Below are 18598 nucleotides of genomic sequence, written 5' to 3' on the forward strand. Positions count from 1 at the left end.
GTTTGCGGAGAACCATTGTATCTTTTTTTTTGCTGGAACATTTCTGGTTGTGCTTCTGCCTCTCGCCGTGTGGGATTCTGATGAGGACAGGGGCTGAGACACCCACCAGCAGCAGCCCCCCAGCCCCCACCCCACGACAGGGAAAACAGATGCAACAGTGCTTAATCTGGGGGGGCCCACGGGGCCCCCATGGGGTGGGGCCAGAGACCAGGCTCTGCCTTCTGGCTCTTCCTTATCTGCCAAGACCCCTGCCCCCACCACAGGCCCCTGCACTCCACCACGAGCTTGCCAGTCATCTATTCACTACTGTCATCCATTCCCTCCCCTGCCTCAGGTTGCTCTGACCACTGCCATCCCGACCTCCTCAGTCAAAGCCAAATGACATCCCCCTCCCAAACTGGCTCCTGCCCTGGAGCCTTTGCAAGGCTGTCCTCAGCAGCCTCAGGAAGCCTCCGCAGGTTGTCTGGCCCTCTGGCTCTGTGCTCTCTCTGGCCCTCTCAGCCTCCCTATCCCTGTCCTCCCCCTGCATTCCTTAAGGCTGGTGTCCCTCAGCCACTTGGCTCCCTGTGGCCCCATTGTAGAAGGGGGCTTCTAAAGGGGGCGATTGGTATCTGGAAGGCACTGAGGCCCAGGGAGGGCAGGGCCTTACAGACAGAGCAGGCACCAGGCCCTGGGCCCCTGCCACCTGTCGTGGAAGGTTCTTGTCCCCCTCTGCCTCTTTACTCCCCAGAAGACCCTGTCGAGCAAGCTCAGGCCTCTGCACAGTTGGGCAGGTGGGCCTGGCTTCAGTGTACAGCTCCCCGCTCCCACCCTCTCTCTTCCCCCCACTCAGGGCCCCCCCTTTCAGCCCTGCCTTCCTCCCCCCCAGGCTAGGGCAATCACCCTAGGCAGTGGGCAGCTGGAGAGCCGTGCAGCTAACTGGGGCGGGGCGAGGGGGTGGTTAGGTCTCTGAGGGCAGCTCTGGGAAGGCTCTCCTTAGGGTGGGGGACTGCGTCTGTCCCTTCTGGGAAATAGCATCAGCGCTGTTAGTGCCTGTCTCCATGGCGACCCAAGGGCAAGAACAATCGGAGGGACAGTGTGATGTGTGCAGAGGAGTGGGGGTGGTTGGAGGGTTGGTGGAGACACATGGCATCCTGGAGGTTTCTGAGTGGGAATGGCGCCCATCCTTTCCCACCACTTCATGCCGTGGCTCTGGGCTCAGGGTCTGAGGGGGACCTCCCTCCAGATGAGAGCACCCTTATCTTGAGGAATTGGGATGGGGAGGTACAGAGACAAAAGGGCAAAGACAGGACAGAGATTCACAAAGAGCTCTGTTGCAGGCCAGGAAACCGAGCCCACATTGCGGTGCTTGGAAGCAACCTTTAGCTTCGCATGCAAACAGAAGAATCAAAATTAAAACCCTGACACAGTTGGGGACTCCCCCAAAGACCTGTCACCTTCTATGCCATCCACCAGCAGCTGGGTGCCCCGGTAACCCACCCCAAAGAGGCTGCCCGGGAGGGAGGCAAGTGATGGACCAGGGAATCATCACTTCTCAGGGCCAGTTCTGTGTGTCTTAATTTGATCTTTTTTCTCCAGCCTGTGTTGTTGACTTTCTAAATAGTGGAGAGACGCACCCAGCAGGGAGTGTGTAATGTTTGCATGTAGCAGAGCTTTGCCTGCATTTTTAAAAAGGCTTTGTTAAGGAGAGACTGATGAACGAGTGAAGTTCACCAGGTCTTACTGCTAACATGAGTGAGTGGAGTCTCAGAGTGTTAAGGACAGCAGGTGGCTGGGGATGCCCAAGAAGGAGGTTTCCATGTGTGTCCGTAGCTCAGGGAATTGCCATGTTCCTGCCTGGAGAGTTGCCCTTCTCTCACTGATGTATGGAGCCACTCATTATTCCTTCCTTCCATCCTCTGAGCATCTTCCATGTGGCAGGCTCCATGCCATGTTCGGAGGCCTTTGGAAGCCACCCATCCCTTGTACACTCTCATGAAGGCCTGTTACTGAAGCATCGTAGATGCTCAGAGGTCTGATTTGTATAAAAATAAATGGCCAAGGAGAAAAATACCCGATGAAGAACGCTGGTCGGCTGCGAGCTGCTCTGCTTCCTCCATCTCTGTCTGCACTGTCACATGGTAGTTCCGGGCATTCCAGCTGCTCAGGAGCTGCTCTTGAGGACATGGATCATGGTGATGGGAAGGGCTGTCAAGTGGGCTCTGCCCTGGAAATGGGCTCTTGGAGGAGACCCCCTAAAGCCACACATGCGTATGCACAGGCCCCGCCCCCTACACACACACCACACACACTCACATCTGTGTCCACACACCTTAATCCTCACACTCTTGCCTATCTCTGACGCCCACGTCTCCCACCTGGGAGAGAAACCCATAGGGACAGGCATGGAGAGTTGGTGCAAAAAGCCAGCGAAGGTGGTTGGCTTGGGCGTGGGACAGCAGCCCTGCATTCCAGTCCCACCTGTACCCTCCTGAGCTCCTGATTCATCTCCATCTGTGAGCATGGGCAGACCGTATGAAGTCAGCAACTGTGCTGAGCCCTCAGGGTGCGCCAGGCATTGAGGCCCTGGAGATGAATGAGGCTCAACCCTGATGGGACTGGAAACCAGATGAATTAGTTATCTTCTGCTGTGGAATGGAAGACCCCACGGCATAGCTACTGGGAGCAGTGATTCTTTTTTTTTTTTTTTTAAGATTTTATTTATTTATTCATGAAAGACAGAGAGAGAGAGAGAGACAGAGACACAGGCAGAGGGAGAAGCAGCCTCCATGCGGGGAGCCTGACGTGGGACTCGATCCCAGGTCTCTAGGATCACGCCCTGGGCCGAAGGCGGCGCTGAACTGCTGAGCCACCCGGGCTGCCCGGGGAGCAACAATTCATATTGCAGTTTCTATGGACAGGAATCTGGGTTCAATTCAGCAGCATGCCTCTGGTTGAAGGTCTCTAACAGAGATGCTGTCAGGATGTCGCCCTGGGTTGCTGTCCCCACAGGTCTTCAGTGGGGTTGGAGAATCCCTCGCAAACCCCCAAGGTTGTCAGAAAGCACAGCACCTTGCTGCTGTTGACTGGAGGCCTCTGCTCCTTGCCACAGGGGCCTCCACAGGCTACCTGAGTGCCCTCATGACCTGGCAACTGGTGTCCCCCAGAGCAAGTGATCAGATTGAGAGAGAGAACCCAGGGCAAGCCTTTTATCACCTTTTAAAACAGTCTTTTATAACCTAACCTCAGAAGTGATGTGCCGTCACCTCTGCGTATGTGATTGGTCACGCAGAGCAATCCCGATACAGCGTAGGCTACACCCTGGTGCAAATACCAGGACGTGGGGGTCAGGGGGCCTTCCTGGAGGCTGCCTCTCAGCCGACTGGAAAGTGTCATGTTGGAGCTGCTGTTACCGTGGGCCCTGCGCCGTTAGTTGGGCTGTTGGCATCAGGGACAGGCCCCTATCTCTACTCCAGGCTTCTGCTCAGCCACCTGCAGGGTGAGGGTAGGGAGGGTAGGGAACGGGCGGCTGGAGGGGCTTCTGGTGCCCGAGGAGTTGGCTGAGGTGGACATGGGGACCATGGCAGGAGGAGAAGGGCATCACAGGGTTGGCCTGTTCCCACCTCATCCAGCATGTTCTCCCCCTCTGTGGCCTTGTCCCTCCATTACGTGGGTGTCTACATCCTCATGTCTCAGCCAGGATTTGGGGGCAAGCCCCGATGATGTGCCTGGGAGGTGGGGGTGGGGGCCTGGTGAGTAGAGATACGTCGTAACGTGTGGGATCCTCTCTCTGAGAAAGAGTCCAGGGAGTTGGCCAGGGGTGGGAGGGTGTTCGGGCCACCCCCGCCCCCCCACGCTCCCAGACCAGCCTGGGTCCACACCTGCTAGAAAGTGGTTTCGTAGCCAGGCGAAGGGGAGGGGCCGGAGGTGGGAGAGGCCTGGGTAAGGAGAGGCCTGAGTGTGCCCGCTGGTAAGCTCGGGCCTGCCAGCCTCTCTCCCCTCTCTTTTCCCATTCTCCTTTTAGGTGTTCCCCTGCTGTTTGTTATCCCTTGGGGCATTGTCAAGTACCTCTATGAGGATGAGGGGTGAGTGTCCTGCTCCTGGGCACATGTGTGCCGAGGTCCCTATTCTCAGACCCCACAGGAATCCTTGGCCCCTGGGGTATGTGCCTACTACCTGTTGGGAGGATAAACCGAGAAACCAGGAGCTTAATCTACAAATTTCGTCCTCTAGTACTCCTTCCCTGTCCCTCCCCGGGACTGTGTGATAACGAACGGGGCTGGATCCATGGGTATGCAGTGGTTTTTCTGTAATAACCATGGAATATTTCTGCTATTTGGTGTATGATGCTAGGTACACACATGAGTCTTTGTTAAGTTCATGAAGGGGTCATGTGAAACTCTCTGTGTGACCATGTATTTAAGACTCTCTCTGTGTGTGTGTGTGTGTGTGTAGGTGTGAGTGACCATGTATTTAGGACTCAGTGTGTGTGTGTGTGTGTGTGTAGGTGTGAGTGACCATGTATTTAGGACTCAGTGTGTGTGTGTGTGTGGCTTGAAGGATTCTGCATGAATCCATGGGACTGGTTGTTGGGACTCATGGTGGCAGTGTTTGTGTGGCTCTGTGTGTGTCACTTTGCATGGCCATGTGTGGCGGTGTGCCCCTGTGCCTACACTGTGAGCTGGGGGGCCCTGTGCGTCCCATGAGGTGCCTATGTGTCTGCCTTCCTCTCCAGCTGCTGGACCAGGAACTCGAACATGAATTACTGGCTCATCATCCGGCTGCCCATCCTCTTTGCCATTGGGGTGAGTGACGGTGTCAGGGTGGGAGTGGCAGTCCCACCAGGTGTCACTGGGGGAAGGTGGGGAGATGGTGGCTGTTTAGAGAGGGCCTTCAGCTACCCTCCCCACCCCCCTGCAGGTGAACTTCCTCATCTTTATCCGGGTCATCTGCATTGTGGTGTCCAAACTGAAAGCCAATCTCATGTGCAAGACAGACATCAAGTGCAGGTGATGTGCCTGAGTGGGCTTTGCTGGGCACCCTCGGCCCTCGCTTCCTGAAGAGACAGATCCTGGGATGCTGAGCTCAGGACCCTGCATGACCTCCTTCTCCCTGCCCCAGCCCTATCTGGGTCCCCGAGCCTTGTTCTTAGCCCTGGACCTGGGCAGCTCCCAGGCTTCTGGGGGTCTTGATCTCCACCTCCCTCCCCGCCCCGCCAGGCAGCCCATCCCAATGTGTTTGGGGTGGGAGAATTTCTGTCACCTAAGACACGGGGTCAGGGCATGGAAAGGAGAAAAGAATCCACTGGGAGGGATCCAGAACCATGTCTTCACCACACCCCCAGACTTGCCAAGTCCACACTGACGCTTATCCCCCTGCTGGGGACCCACGAGGTCATCTTTGCCTTCGTGATGGATGAACACGCCCGGGGGATGCTGCGCTTCATCAAGCTGTTCACAGAGCTCTCCTTCACCTCCTTCCAGGTGACCTCATGGCTGGGGGTCCTCACTTGCCAAGTCCTTGGGTGGGAGTGGGCTGGAGACCACGCACCGTGCACATGGCCTGCACCATGCACATGGGCACCTGGGGCCTGGGAGGAAAGCGGGAGGTGCCCAGAGTTCTGTGGCTGGAGCAGAGCCAGGGCTAGATTGGCATCGGGCACCCAGGCCGGTCTCCTCTGTAAGCGCATGGGACCATGGAACAAGAAGCCTTTGCAGAGGTAGCCATGGGCAATCCAGCCTGGCATCAATCACAGCTGCCATCTACTGGACTGCTACTGGGTGGCAAACACCCTGCCAGGGCTTTGCACACATTGTGCATTTATCCTCACGGCATCCCAGGAGGTTGTGTGGGGTCATCTGGTTTTACAGAGGATGAAACTGATGCTTGGAGATGTTAAAGCAAGATTTGCCAGGTCCCATAGTTTCCAAAGCCAAGAATTCATCCTCTCCGCTAGTATTAGATAATGCTGAGGGTGTGTGAGCATCACTGGGGCTGTCGATATAGGAGAACCTGGTCCCGGCCCCTCGGGAGGCTTGTGGGAGGGCCACACACCTAGGCCCATGCACGTGCCCTTCACATGTGTGCATTCACACAGCCATATGCAGATCACAGCTCGGGAGCACTGAGTGTGCTGAGTGAGCAGATAGAGGCACGGTAGGAAAGATGGCCTGTGACCCGAGGTGGTGTACTTTCTCGGGCCAGAGCTCCTCAAGGAGAGGGTGATTGAAGAGCTTCTGCAGGATCTAAGCAAGGGCTTTGAGTTTCTCTAGAAAGGGAAGGAGAAGGAACCCAGTGCTCTGGGGCTGCCCAGCCTGAGGAGGGGGATGTTGGGGCTGGAGCCCCGAGGAGCGTCAGGGCCTACCTGCAGGGCAGCCTCCCTCCTGCTTCCTCCCTGCTGACGTGACTCTTGTTTCCAGGGGCTGATGGTGGCCATCTTGTACTGCTTTGTCAACAATGAGGTAAGGCCCAAGGGAGGGGGGAGGGCGTGGGGCCCCTTGGGCTGCTCCTATATTTATGGGTTGCTCTGGAGTTGTCAGTGGGGACTCCCATCAGTCTTTCCAGCTGAAACCCCCTACCCATCCCACTAGACACTAGAGCTGAGGAGGCATCTGGTCGATGTATTGTTTTCTGTGCATGGGCGTCTCTCTAACACACACACATACGCACACACGTGCACAGGCATACCCTGATGGACATGAACTTGGGGGAGATCCGGCCTTGTGTTAAGGGGGTCCTTAGTGAACAGGTGGTGGTTACAAGATGATTCACCAGCAGACGCGCCCAAGTCACCTGGGGCTTTAATCATCACTATCTTATTTCATTGGCACTGTTTCCACCTGCCCCCCAAAAAATTCCCTGCTAAAATTATGGTTTGATATTCCAATTTTTCACACAAGATCATTGAATATCAGAGAGAATTCGGAAGCATGGCCCAGGCTTGGCCTGGGAGTGGGGGCAGAGCTGGGATTCAAGTGCATCCTAAGGGAGGGAGGTAAGCATCCACACTCTGTGCAGGTGAGAGCCCCGGCCCACCATAGCAAAGGGGTGCACTCCTCCAGTGGCTTTCCAGTTGCTGCGGTGCAGAGGGGGGCTGTCGCTGACCTGCACCCTCCCGTGCAGACCCTCCTGGACCATAGCTCTCCCCTCTCCAAGACTCTGGGCCCCTGGGAAGAGGGGTTATCTGTCCTCTGGTGCCTGGCAAGGGCCCCTTCCACCCAGGTACCCAGCTTTGCACTGGAGCAGGTCAGAAGCAAACCCACACCGTCAGACTGGACATCACAAAAGCCACAGCACCACCTCCCATTCCTTCCAGAGGGGAAACAAAGCAGAGTACTGCATGTGGCACCAGGGTCACCTGGAGATGTAGCCCCAAGAGCATTAACCCCAGCAGGGAAGAGAGGGGGGAAATCTCCCATTCCAGAGTCTGGAGGGCAAACTGAGGACTCTGTTAACTGTGTAGGCCCAGCTGAGGATTTCCATCAGTGAGGCTGGGGTTCAGGTGAGCCATGGACACTGCTCCCCCAAGAACTGGGGCTCTTTCTATGGCTCTGTCCCTGAGTCTGATACTCCGGAATTGAGAGATCATAAGAGTCTGCATTCATACATTAATTTTACTTGTGCTCTGGGTGCAGGGGACATGGGGGTGGCCGCGGGTGGGGACCGTGGTATTCCAGGGGGTCGTGAGATGGCTCTAAAGAGCAAGGTGATGCAGTGGGAAGATGCGGGACGCAGGCTTTGGCGTCAGGCCTTTGCTCCCATCCAGGCAACGTCACTTGATGAGCTGTGTGACTTTGGGGAAGTCACATGCCCGCAGTTTGATACCCATTTCCTCTTCTGCAAAGTGGTGTTAATGATGCTCAGAGCATGTGGGTCTCTAAACGGGAGGGAAACACTTCCTGAGTGTTTATTCTGTATCAAATCTCATCGATGTAGCAGGTGCTCTCTCAGTTTACAGGTGAGAAAATTAAGACTTAGTGAAATGAACAGCCACAGTTCAACAGCTAAAAGGTGATAGAGCTGGTACATGGGGAGGGGTCCCCACTAATGCTTCAGGGCTGCAGGGACTGGGAGGGGGAGGCAGCGCCTGGCACAGAGTGGCCCCTGAATACCTTCTGGCCGTCCCTAGGGGCCGGTCTCGGGCAGCTTCCCCGGGCTCAGGGTGGGGTGGGCCAGGGAAGGAGAGGAGGTCGGTGTAGAGAACACTCACAGGGGCCTTGTCCTACAGGCCCCTGATGCACGGGAGCAGCAGGATGCTCCAGCCCTGGTCCTCCCCAACATCTGAGCCCTCGCAAAGAACTTCCTAAAGAACTGATGAAAATGTTGAGTTATGAGGAACCACAAGCTCTGTGTGGTGGCTAATGGTTCTCAGCCAGAGGGGCAATGTGCTACCTGGCCCTGACCTCTGCTGCTTGATCTCCCAGGGACAGGGGCAGGGTGGACGGTGTCCCTGTGCGGGCCGAGAGAGTGAAGTTCCCTTCTGCCCCTTCTCGACCCCATGAGGTTCCCATTTCCCACTTCTCCCTTCTTTTCCTCCGAGCCACACCGGCTGCAACACATGCCCCCCACCCCAACACACACCCCTGCGAGGCCTCCCCCCAACTGCTGCGGAGAGTCCCAGGCTGAGGCTGAGTAGTCTCGTGACTCCATCCCTCAAAGCCTGTCACCCATCACCTCCCTGCTTCATTCGGCCCCAAAGCTGGCCCAGCTTTGTCAGGAGGGAGGGGTGGGCACACATCCCACTGGGCCCTTGGCAACTAAGGACCCTAGGATCACCAGATCCCCCACTGGCCTCTCCCCTGGGCTCTCCCAGGCTCCTGCTGTGGGGTCCAGGAGACCTGCTCCACATTTGCCTTGTTCAAGTGCACTGCCCAGTTCTCCATGGACACTTCAGGCCCTGGCTCCTCCCAGCACAAGAACAGAACGTCACCTTCACTGGGCCACAAAACACATGGCTTCTGGGCTGAGATCTCTGTCCACAAAAACTGTTCTCCAGACCTGGGGTTGCCATGGCAATGCTAGGTACTTTTGACCCGAAGAGAAAAGATGGCCTGGACGTTGGTCCTGCCTCAGCTGCCAGGAGAGTGGGCACAGGGAGGGGAGGCCTGGGGATGGTTCTGCTGTGGTTCGTGTCCTCTCACCAGGGATCTGACTCAGGAGCCTGAGTGCTAGTCCCAGATCTGCCACTACCCAGCTGTGGGACATGGGGCAGTGACTTTGCCTCTCCCCCCAAGTGTAAACAAAAGTGAAAGAGCTTAACCCAGTCTTCCCAAATCCCAGAGCCAGGGCCTAGCCAGAGGCAGGGAGTCAGGTAGGCTTAGTGTGAGGAAGTACTCCGCCCTAAGTACTAGGACGGGAGTCAGATTCACGGTGTCCCCTCTGCTGTTTCGTCGTAATATTCAGTAGCCAAAGGAGCCCAGAGTCTGATGCTCATTTTGTCACTCGCTCCTTCCTTCGGGTCATTTACAAAGCACGTAGGGAGGGCCTGCTGTTTGCCAGGCACTGGGCTAGGTCCAAGGGATCCCAGATGAGGAAGATGGGGTCCTGGCCCTTGAGGTGCTCCCAGCTGAGTGGGCAGGACACATGCCAGGAACCAGCATGACCTAGACAGTCCTGGAAGCCAGGAGGCCAGTGCTTAGGAGGCCAGCTTTGAGGTCAGCCCAGATCTAGGTTTGGATCCTGGCTGAGACCCAAGGGAAATTCTGAAGCACTCTGCCCCTCAGTTTCTCCACCTTGCAGCGGGCAAGAATAACAGGAGCTGCTTCACAGGGTTGCCGAGAAAGTTAACTAAAATAATCTCCGGGGAGTGCTCGGCATGTAGTAAGTGGCCAATAAATGGTGGCTTTTATTTTAAAGATTTATTGATTGATTGATTGATTGATTTTAGAGACACAGAGAGAGTGAGAGAGAGAGAGAGAGCACGAGCAGGGTGAGGGGCAGAAGGAGAAGCAGACTCCCCACTAAGCAGGGATCCTGATGCAGGACTCCATCCCAGGACCCTGGGATCATGACCTGAGCTGAAGGCAGACGCTTAACCAACTGAGCCACCCAGGTGTCCCAATTGGTGGCTTTTAATATCAGTTGTCATGGGGGGGGGGGGCGCGAGGGTACATAACAGAGTCCCTTTTCCTGCTGGTGTCCATGAAACCACTTCAGTCCCCATGGTGGCTTCCCACAGATGTGCCTCAGTTTACCACTTTTCTCCCCACCTGCCGCAGTTAAGGGCTGTGAGACAAGATTGGTCTCCTTGCTGCCGCCTGAGCAGAAGCCCCCGTCAGCCTCGGGTGTCCCGTTGTCCCCCCACTCCCCACCCCTCCACCCCCATCAGCACACCCGCCACACGTGCTCAGCGGGGCAGTGAGGTGGCACGGGGCTGGGTGGCCCTAGGCGGTGTCTGCTGTCCTCCCTCCTGCACCCACGCCCAGGTCCCATGACGTGGCCCAGGACCCCAGGGCCATCCCCGCAGGCAGGCTCGGGCCATCTCAGCTCCACGCTGCCCTGAAGTCAGGCTCCCCCTCCTCCTTGTCCTCTCCCTCCCATCTCTCCGCTCTGCTCTCCCGCATTGCTCTCGCTCTTGTTCTCTTCCGTTAAATAATACCGTGATGGATTGTGAAAGGTACTTAGCTGAGTCACGGAGTTTAGAGATGGAAGCGACCAATTAGATCATCAACCTCATCTCTCTCCTGAGGAGAAGCAGAAAATAGGAGACAACGATAAACAATTTTATTGGGATATTAATTTAGGCGCCCGAAGGCCTTGACTCGTGTCTCTTAATATAATGCAGTGGATTTTTTTTTCCCCTTCCCTACTAATGTAATAATGGGGCCATTTTGTGGGCAGTTGGTTTGCATGATGGCTTTTGTTCCCCTCCTTTCCCACGGAAGGTCCAGATGGAGTTTCGGAGGAGCTGGGAGCGCTGGCGGCTCGAGCACTTGCACGTGCAGAGAGACAGCAGCATGAGGCCCCTGAAGTGCCCCACCAGCAGCCTGAGCAGCGGGGGCACGGTGGGCAGCAGTGTGTACGCGGCCAGCTGCCAGGCCTCCTGCAGCTAAGACCCCAGCACCCCCTCCCTGCGGTCCCGCTGCGGGCCGGCTGGCTGTCCAAGGTGGGAGAGGCCCTGTGGGGCTGGGCGGGGAGGGACGCGCTCGCCTACATCCCTGCTTTCCCTTCCCAAACCCATCAGACAGGCAAATGGGCAGTGCCTCCTGGGACCCATGGCCACATTTCCTCTGAAGAGAAGCAGCTTGCTAATTTGATCACGGCGGCAGGAGAAGAGAAAAACCGATGGCTGCTAAGACAAGGAGGATTTCTTGCCGTTAAGCCACCAGGCCCCTGGGGTTCCCCAAGACAGAGCAGCAAATCAGCCCCACATTCACACTCAAGGTCAATGGCTTATTAGCGGGATGGCGGTTTGCAAGAGGAGGTGGTTCAGGAAGAGGCCTGTGTAGCCTCGGCCAAGCAGAGCTTAGGGAAGGTGAGCCAACTCTGCTTGCCTCCGGTAGGGTCACCACCCCTACTGCCTCCTCATTAAGGGACACTGTTCCTGTTTGTCACTTGTTCATCTTGCCCCGTATCTTGCCCCCCAGCTTCTCTGTGGGGGCTTTGTTTGGGCCACCACTGGCAGGTCTTTCTAGAAACGGCTGTGGATAGTGTTGAGAATGAACGCTGAGAATGTGCCCAACAGTTTCCTTTGCTGGTGTGCCCACTTCTCCCGTGGGAGTTTGACCTGCCTTGGTATGCTGCCTGCCGCCACTCTGCCCGGGGAACCAGGGCAGGCCTAGTGCCGAGGAGCCCAGCTCTCTTGTGAGCTCTGAATTCTATTCTAGAGATGTTCTAGAGTCCTCTGGGATTCAACTCGGGAACTCTAGGAAATGCTCACGCTGGGGGGTATAGTGTACCTGCAACCGTTGGGAACCCAGCAAGGCCGAAGCTTTATTTCCACCTCCCTGGGGAAAGGCTTTTTGTGACCAGATTATGTACCTTGCATGGGAGTTTGGGTGTGCCCTCTAAGAGCTGTGACCAAAAAGGGACCTCTGGGGGAAACTACCAGTCGCCCCTGTTACCTCGGAGGCTGTCTTCCCCTTGTCCCTGGTTTCTTTACCATGAAAGTCCGCAACTTGGGAGCCTGTATATACTTTATTCATTTTTTCTTTATTGCTGTGAATGGTCTGCATGTGCAAATGTGTGACTCTGATTTCTCCCACCTGATGGAAAAAAAGAATGAAACCATTGTGATTGTGATGTTGTTGAGGGGAGTGGGGTAGTAACTGAATTGACTCAGCCACATGTTGAGCCAATTGGTGTTTTCCCTGCCTCCAGTTTCATCCCATAAATAATGACCAGCAGAGAGGCTACACAGGGAAAACCTCTCAGTCCTGCCCCCACCACCAGGAGAGGGCAGACATGTAGCAACACTACAGAAACCCAGACAAAAGGGAAAGAGCCATCCCAGGGAGGCTGGCGGTGAAGTTTGCAGATGCAAAGGAAGTTTCCCAAGTAGGAGAGAACTCTTAGAGGAGTCCAGACCTCCTGGAAAGGCAGAGGGAGAGGCTTTGGGTGAATCTCTTTATGGATCCATCCCTCCCTCCTTCTTTTTAAGTGGTGGGGGACCCTCCCCAGAGCCTTGCACCAGACACATTTTCCTGTGCTTCTCAGAGAGGCATGTGATGTACGGGGGAAATAATAATGGTACATAAAACACATCAAGCAGAAAATTTCTTATACTTCAGCTTCAGTGAAGTGTTGTGTCTTTGTTAATGGGGAAGCTGAACCTCAGGCTAAAGGCGAAGTATGCAGAATGGCTCCTGGAGAAAATGTAGAGAGGTGGAGGATGGGGGCACCCCTGCTTCCCCAGAATAAGAGAGGATTTTCCAGCAGGCTCCACTCCTTGACTTTCTCTTTGGAGGGGAGAGCAGGAAGGGGGAAGATGAGTGCCAGTGAGTTGATGGCGGCGGACAGCTCTGTGCAAGTGTTTCAGTTTGGGATAAACAGGAAGATTCCGAGAATCATTAATACACGGCACAGCAGCAAAGAAAGAACGAGACTGATACAACCTGAGAGAAATAACTGGTTGAGGGGGAGGAGGAATTGTTGGGAGAAAGTGTTCAGTTCGGCAGCACCAGGTAAGCTCAGTTTGATTTAAACTGTGAGTAGAGTTCTCTTCCTCCCTGGTAGTGGTGATTCCTGTTCTCAGAAGGCTCATCACATCCCCATGCTCCAAGCCTTGTAACACTGAGGAACTGTTTTCCTTCATAGATACGTATCAGATCCTGAAGAAACATTTTCTTTGCTCCAAGATCCACACTATTAATATTCATTTGATTGGCAGTGCACTGCCACCAAACTATTCTCAAGCTCTCCTAAACTAAATATAACTCAAATGGGTCTGGGAACGATCACATGCAGTGTACTCCCCAAATTCCACTAGCTGTTTACGTGTGTGATGCCCTAAGTGTGGAGCTTGCTGCACACACTCTTATCTGCGTCTGTCCTGGGGTGGGGGGTGAGGGGTACGATTGCTGACCAGCAGGTGTGGATGATGTGTGTGCGTATGTGTCAGCTGTGCAGCTAGCAGGGTCTGGGACTATTGTGAATTGAGCCTGAGTTCAGCACTCTGGCCAGCTCCCCTTGTTAGGGGCTTAAGTCACGGGGCCTCCTCTTTACCTTAGAACAGCTAAATCACAGAACTGAAGCAAACCCCTTACACTGCAAAGCTACTTCAAGATGACTCTCCAGATTGCCCACATGGTTTTCAGTTGCCTCAATGCAGTCCCCGACGAACCCACACCAGCACCATTTTTGAGGACTCGGAGCAGGGAAAGACCCCACCCAGATCCAGAGAAGTGAGGAGGGAGGCTTGCAGAGGTGACTTGCTAGATGGTGGTTGGGCTGGGCCTCCAAGTCCAGTGAGGACTCTGGGAGGAAGGATAGGTAAGAAATATAAACAGCCATTCAAGATCTGCTTAGTAAAAGTTGGTCATGTGTGTCTGGAGTTTCTGTTAGAAAAGGAAATGCAGGAATGCCTGGGTGGCTCAGCGGTTGAGTGTCTGCCTTTGGCTCAGGGCGTGATCCTGGGGTCCTGGGATTGAGTCCCACATTGGGTTCCCTGCAGAGAGTCTGCTTCTCCCTCTGCCTACGTCTCTGCTTCTCTCTGTGTGTCTTTCATGAATAAATAAATAAAAATCTAAAAAAAAAAGAAAAAAAAAGAGGAAATGCAGCAGCAAAGGTAGACAAGTTAGCTCGTGGAGATGCCATCTCCTCAGGGACTTATACTGCAGAGAGGAGGGGAATGCTGCGCTTTGCTATCTCTGCTGTAGTACTTCACTCATCTTGTCTTAAAATTAAGAAACTGAAATGCAGCAGAACACACATGGAAACAGCAAGTGAGCCATTTTGAACAGCAAATCCAGCGATCTTTTAATGAGCTGGCTTAATGGTTTTCTGATGCATCTGTGCTTATTTGACAAATTGTTCTGCTAACCACACAGAGAAAGTGAACTAAAGGTCCTAAGCTTCTCTGGCTCTCTAACCTCCCTGAAGTTGGAGAAGACTAGCAAACTGAGCAGCTTTAGCCTGGCAGGAATGGCACAGCCACCATCAAGGGCGGATAGAGTCAGCTCACATCCACACCCTGAAAGGCTCAGTCACCACCTCAGTGTGGGCCATCTTTCAGCAGCTCCCATCTCCACAAAGAAAGAACACCCTGAGGGTGTGTGTGTGTGTGTCTCCTGTGCACAGCAGCATAAAGTTAGGAGATGATGAATTGGGAATCATGCCACCCACTGTGAAGGTCATGGGACCACACAGTCCAGGACGAAGATGGGCAGGAGCCTGAGCTGTAGATGCTTCCTCTCCATGCACAGACAGGGTTCCATTATTGCTAATGTCTGCGACGTGCTCAGGGAAGGTAAAATATATTCCAGAGGTTTATTTTCCCTCCACTGAATTGATTCTAATCTACGGTGCTGACCCTGCCTTTGGCTCCTACGAGGAGCCACACTCTATAAAAACTCTCAAATAAAATATGTCGGTGTCCTCTGCTAATAAGACAGCTATGTGAATGACATGCTAAGTATTCAACAGAAACCAAATGAGTATCAACTCGAACTTGTTTTCCTTTTCATTGCCTGCAGTGAGTTTTTTGGGGGGAAGAAAATGTGAGAAACTTGTGCAAAAACATTGCCATGTCCCTAAAGTGTTACTTGCTGGCTCAAACCAGCTCTCTGGCCATGCCTGGAGGGCCACATCAGGAAGTGTTGTTAAGCAGTGTAATTCAAACACTTAATGCCACAGTGTGTCTACAGTATCTATAATTACTTCTGCTCTATCAGTGGATACAGATTGGCAGGAAGCAGATAAGCATTATTGTTTTCCCATTAATGACCCAAATCTCCTGCACTTCGCCTACATCTGAATCTATCTGAGGGGAGAGTTTTTGCTTCTTCCCTTTGGCCATTTTAGTCAGTTTCTCAGGACCTTATCTAGCGGTGCATTTTCTCTCTGATGCACCCATGCTCCTCCCCACCCCCACAATACCTCCCTCACCGTTCCCCCCCCCCCATCCTCACAATGAGCTTCCCTACACTCCTCCCCCATCTAGCCACGTTAGGAATGCTGCTCTCTCAGCTGTGACCAATTTGGGGGTGCAGCTGAGAGTGAGGCACTGCCAGGGCTGAAACGATGCACCGCATTCCATACTCTGGCACAGTGAGAAGCATGGCAGCCAGCGGCTTGGATCCTAACTTACATTGGGGTTTTGCAACCTTTCTGATGGGGCCTGTCAAAACTACCAGTAATTAGTCAACCCGGACAATCTAGCATGACTAATTGCCACTGTGTCAGAGCAATCTGGGAGAAGGAAAACATATATAAATGAGAATGCTTGAATGTGGTGAGCAAAAAGCTCCCAAAGTTTGGAACATATAACAAGTTAGGGTCTTGGCTTCTATGCAGGGGAGCCGGTGAGGGAGGGATGTCAGGCAGAAGCAAGAGTCACCCCAGGCAGGGGCTGGACCTTGCCAAATGGCTCACACTTTACTTCCAAGTCTGCAGGTCTAAGCTCCTCCCCCTAAAACTAATCACATCCTCAAAGCAGATAAACCTCAACATCCCATTGGTTTCGGAGAGGGTCAGATGTAGAGCTTTGAATGTGCTGAGAGAGGTGAGCCATGCTCTCAGGAGCTGGATTTGTCTTCAGTGCTCTCAGGGGATGTTTGCTCTTCATGAATGTTTAAACAAGATAATTTTCATGCGATTTCTTAATGTATAAATTCATGTAAAATACTAGCTGCGTCTATACATGGATGGTGTGTAATTCCTTGCACAGACGTGAAATGGATTCAGGCTTTTCCCTAATTTGCCTTGTAAACGTCAAATAAAGCCTTGTCATTACTGTGTCTCTCTTGCTGTTCCTGTGGGAGAGGAGGCGTTCTGCAATGTCAACCCAGGTGACTCGTGGTGAGCGGGAAAACACAAAAGATGCCATTTCCAGCCCAAAGGAAAAAAAAAAAAACCTTGTTCATTACTCGTGTCGTGATTTTCATCTTCAAAGCACTTACCAAGTACTAATTTATCCATCACAGCCTTTATACAGGGAATGCACTGCCATTTAATTAGAGAAGTTGGGTGGTCGAGTGGCTTCAACAATGACTGGCGGCCAAATGGACGTGTATTCTAATTCCACTCATTCATTTGATCTCCCCTGTCTAAATGAACTCAGTCCATTAAATCCATTTTTTTTTTTCAAAAAATGCCATAAAAGCAGAAACCTTGTTTGCAGAGCAGCCACAGAATTTGAATGGAGCTGCTGTTTAGAGGCTCACCTTCAGAAAAAGGAACTTTCCTCCAATGTAGATAATCCCTCACTTTCCGGGTTTGCAACTCACTTCTAGAAGAGCAGAGGAATTGCAGATTCTTCTAGTCCCTCCACCGTTGCAGCTACACCTGTTTGAAGATCCATGTGCTCATCTGAAGGTTTCTCTAGATGCACCTCTCTTTTAGATGAGCCTTGGGGATTGTCTCTTTCAAACTTAATAATAATTCTTACTCATGAGAGCAAATGACAACTATAGCCAAAAGCTGGTATCTGCACATGGTGTCTGCATCATGGCTGGTCTGCACCAACCTTGCTTTTGACTTCATTCACTCTCCTGTGATGTTCTCACCTCTGTCTTTACTCCGCCATTCAGCAGTGGAAGTAAGATGGAGCTCAGAGCTTTCTCTTCCTGCCCCATACCCAGGGAAACACCTGCCCAAACCAATACTGACCAGCACATTTGTAGATGTGCTTCCTCTCCATGCACAGACAGGGTTCCAGGAATCCAGACAGATGCAACCTCAGGAAAGGAGATTACATGCTGGCCTAATAGGTCTCTACCTCAGCCTGAACAAGGGGTAGGGTCAGCTTCCCTGTTCTGCTGGAGGAAATAAATGAGAATTCATGGCCTCCAGGCTCACTCATGTTCAAGTGCAATATGGAGCCACAGTCCAGTGACTGATGCCCCACAGATAGGGATAACTGAGGCCCACATAGCACTGGTGAAGAATCTCCCTCCTATGCCTTGTTTGGCAGCATTCCCAAGGGTTGAGATTTCTCCCCCTTCCCTGCCAAATCCCTTGCCATCCCTTCAAAAGCCTATGCCTTAAACATTTCAGTGTCTTTCTATCCCTCCCTCTCCCTTCTTTCTCTCACACACGCACCTGTGCACACACAACAAACAGAATACTGAAAACAAAGCTCTACATCTCCCTTACCAGAAATAGTAGGGAGAAAACCCCAGCAGTGCAAACTGGAACAGAAAACAATGTAGGCAGAATGTTGGAGAAGATGGAAAAACAGAACTAATACTGGACAAGGAAGAAGTAGACACTGAGTGCCCCCAAAGGTGGGAAGAGTAGGTGGGAGAGATGATGAGGCTAGAACAGAAAAGCAAATAAAGAAAAACAACAAGACTGTGTAAATGTGGGAAATAGCTGTAGTAAGACATGAGAGGAAATTGCAGAGGTGGGGAAAAAAATGGGAACTACCAGTGATGAGTGGGAGGGAGCCAAGTTAGAAGCCCTATCTCCAGCCGCTGTTATTAACTCCTTCTATAAATCTGAGCTCTTTCCCTGAAGAGTTCTCTAATCCTAAACTGTGATACATTCTTTTCTTTGGTCCTAGGGTTCTTTTTAACTAACATAATGATTTTAGAAAGAGAAAAAGATCACAGCCTAGAGTAAATCCAACATTTTTTTTCTCCCACAGATACAGGGTGTTAGAATGAATTATTGTGGCTCCTCCTCATGTAGGACCAATAGACCTCTGGATTTATGTGTTGCAACCTCCCAGAATAAAATCAATAGCTGAGAATTATAAACACTGAGCAGTCCCAAGCCATGAGATGGACTCTCTGGGGCTGAAGCAGGCGGGTAACACCTGGTGGGGATTTACAAGAAACTTTTTTTTTTAAACTTTCCATATCTCTAGGGTGAAAGAGCAAGGACTTGAAATAATAAATAATGTTTACAGAAGACTTTTCAGTTCCAATGACCTAAGGCAGACTTAGAAACATGGCTCAGGACATGGGCATTTTAACCACAACAAATTTAATAGCCACAACAAAAAGGCCACAGTTACTAT

The 18598-nt window shown here is 52.7% G+C and overlaps 1 protein-coding gene across 1 annotated transcript in view; it reads left to right on the plus strand.

Moving 5' to 3' along the window:
* GLP1R (glucagon like peptide 1 receptor) overlaps window positions 1–11030 on the plus strand; it is a 33052-nt gene extending 22022 nt beyond the window's left edge. The window contains exons 8-13 of the mRNA XM_055330599.1: window positions 4004–4064; window positions 4715–4784; window positions 4900–4988; window positions 5324–5462; window positions 6399–6440; window positions 10863–11030. Coding sequence (XP_055186574.1) covers window positions 4004–4064; window positions 4715–4784; window positions 4900–4988; window positions 5324–5462; window positions 6399–6440; window positions 10863–11030 — 569 coding nt within the window. The remainder of the gene's footprint in view (window positions 1–4003; window positions 4065–4714; window positions 4785–4899; window positions 4989–5323; window positions 5463–6398; window positions 6441–10862) is intronic.
* The last annotated feature ends 7568 nt before the right edge of the window (window positions 11031–18598 follow it).

The sequence above is a fragment of the Nyctereutes procyonoides genome, unplaced genomic scaffold (assembly GCF_905146905.1).
Source record: "Nyctereutes procyonoides isolate TBG_1078 unplaced genomic scaffold, NYPRO_anot_genome, whole genome shotgun sequence".
NCBI classification, from domain to species: domain Eukaryota; kingdom Metazoa; phylum Chordata; class Mammalia; order Carnivora; family Canidae; genus Nyctereutes; species Nyctereutes procyonoides.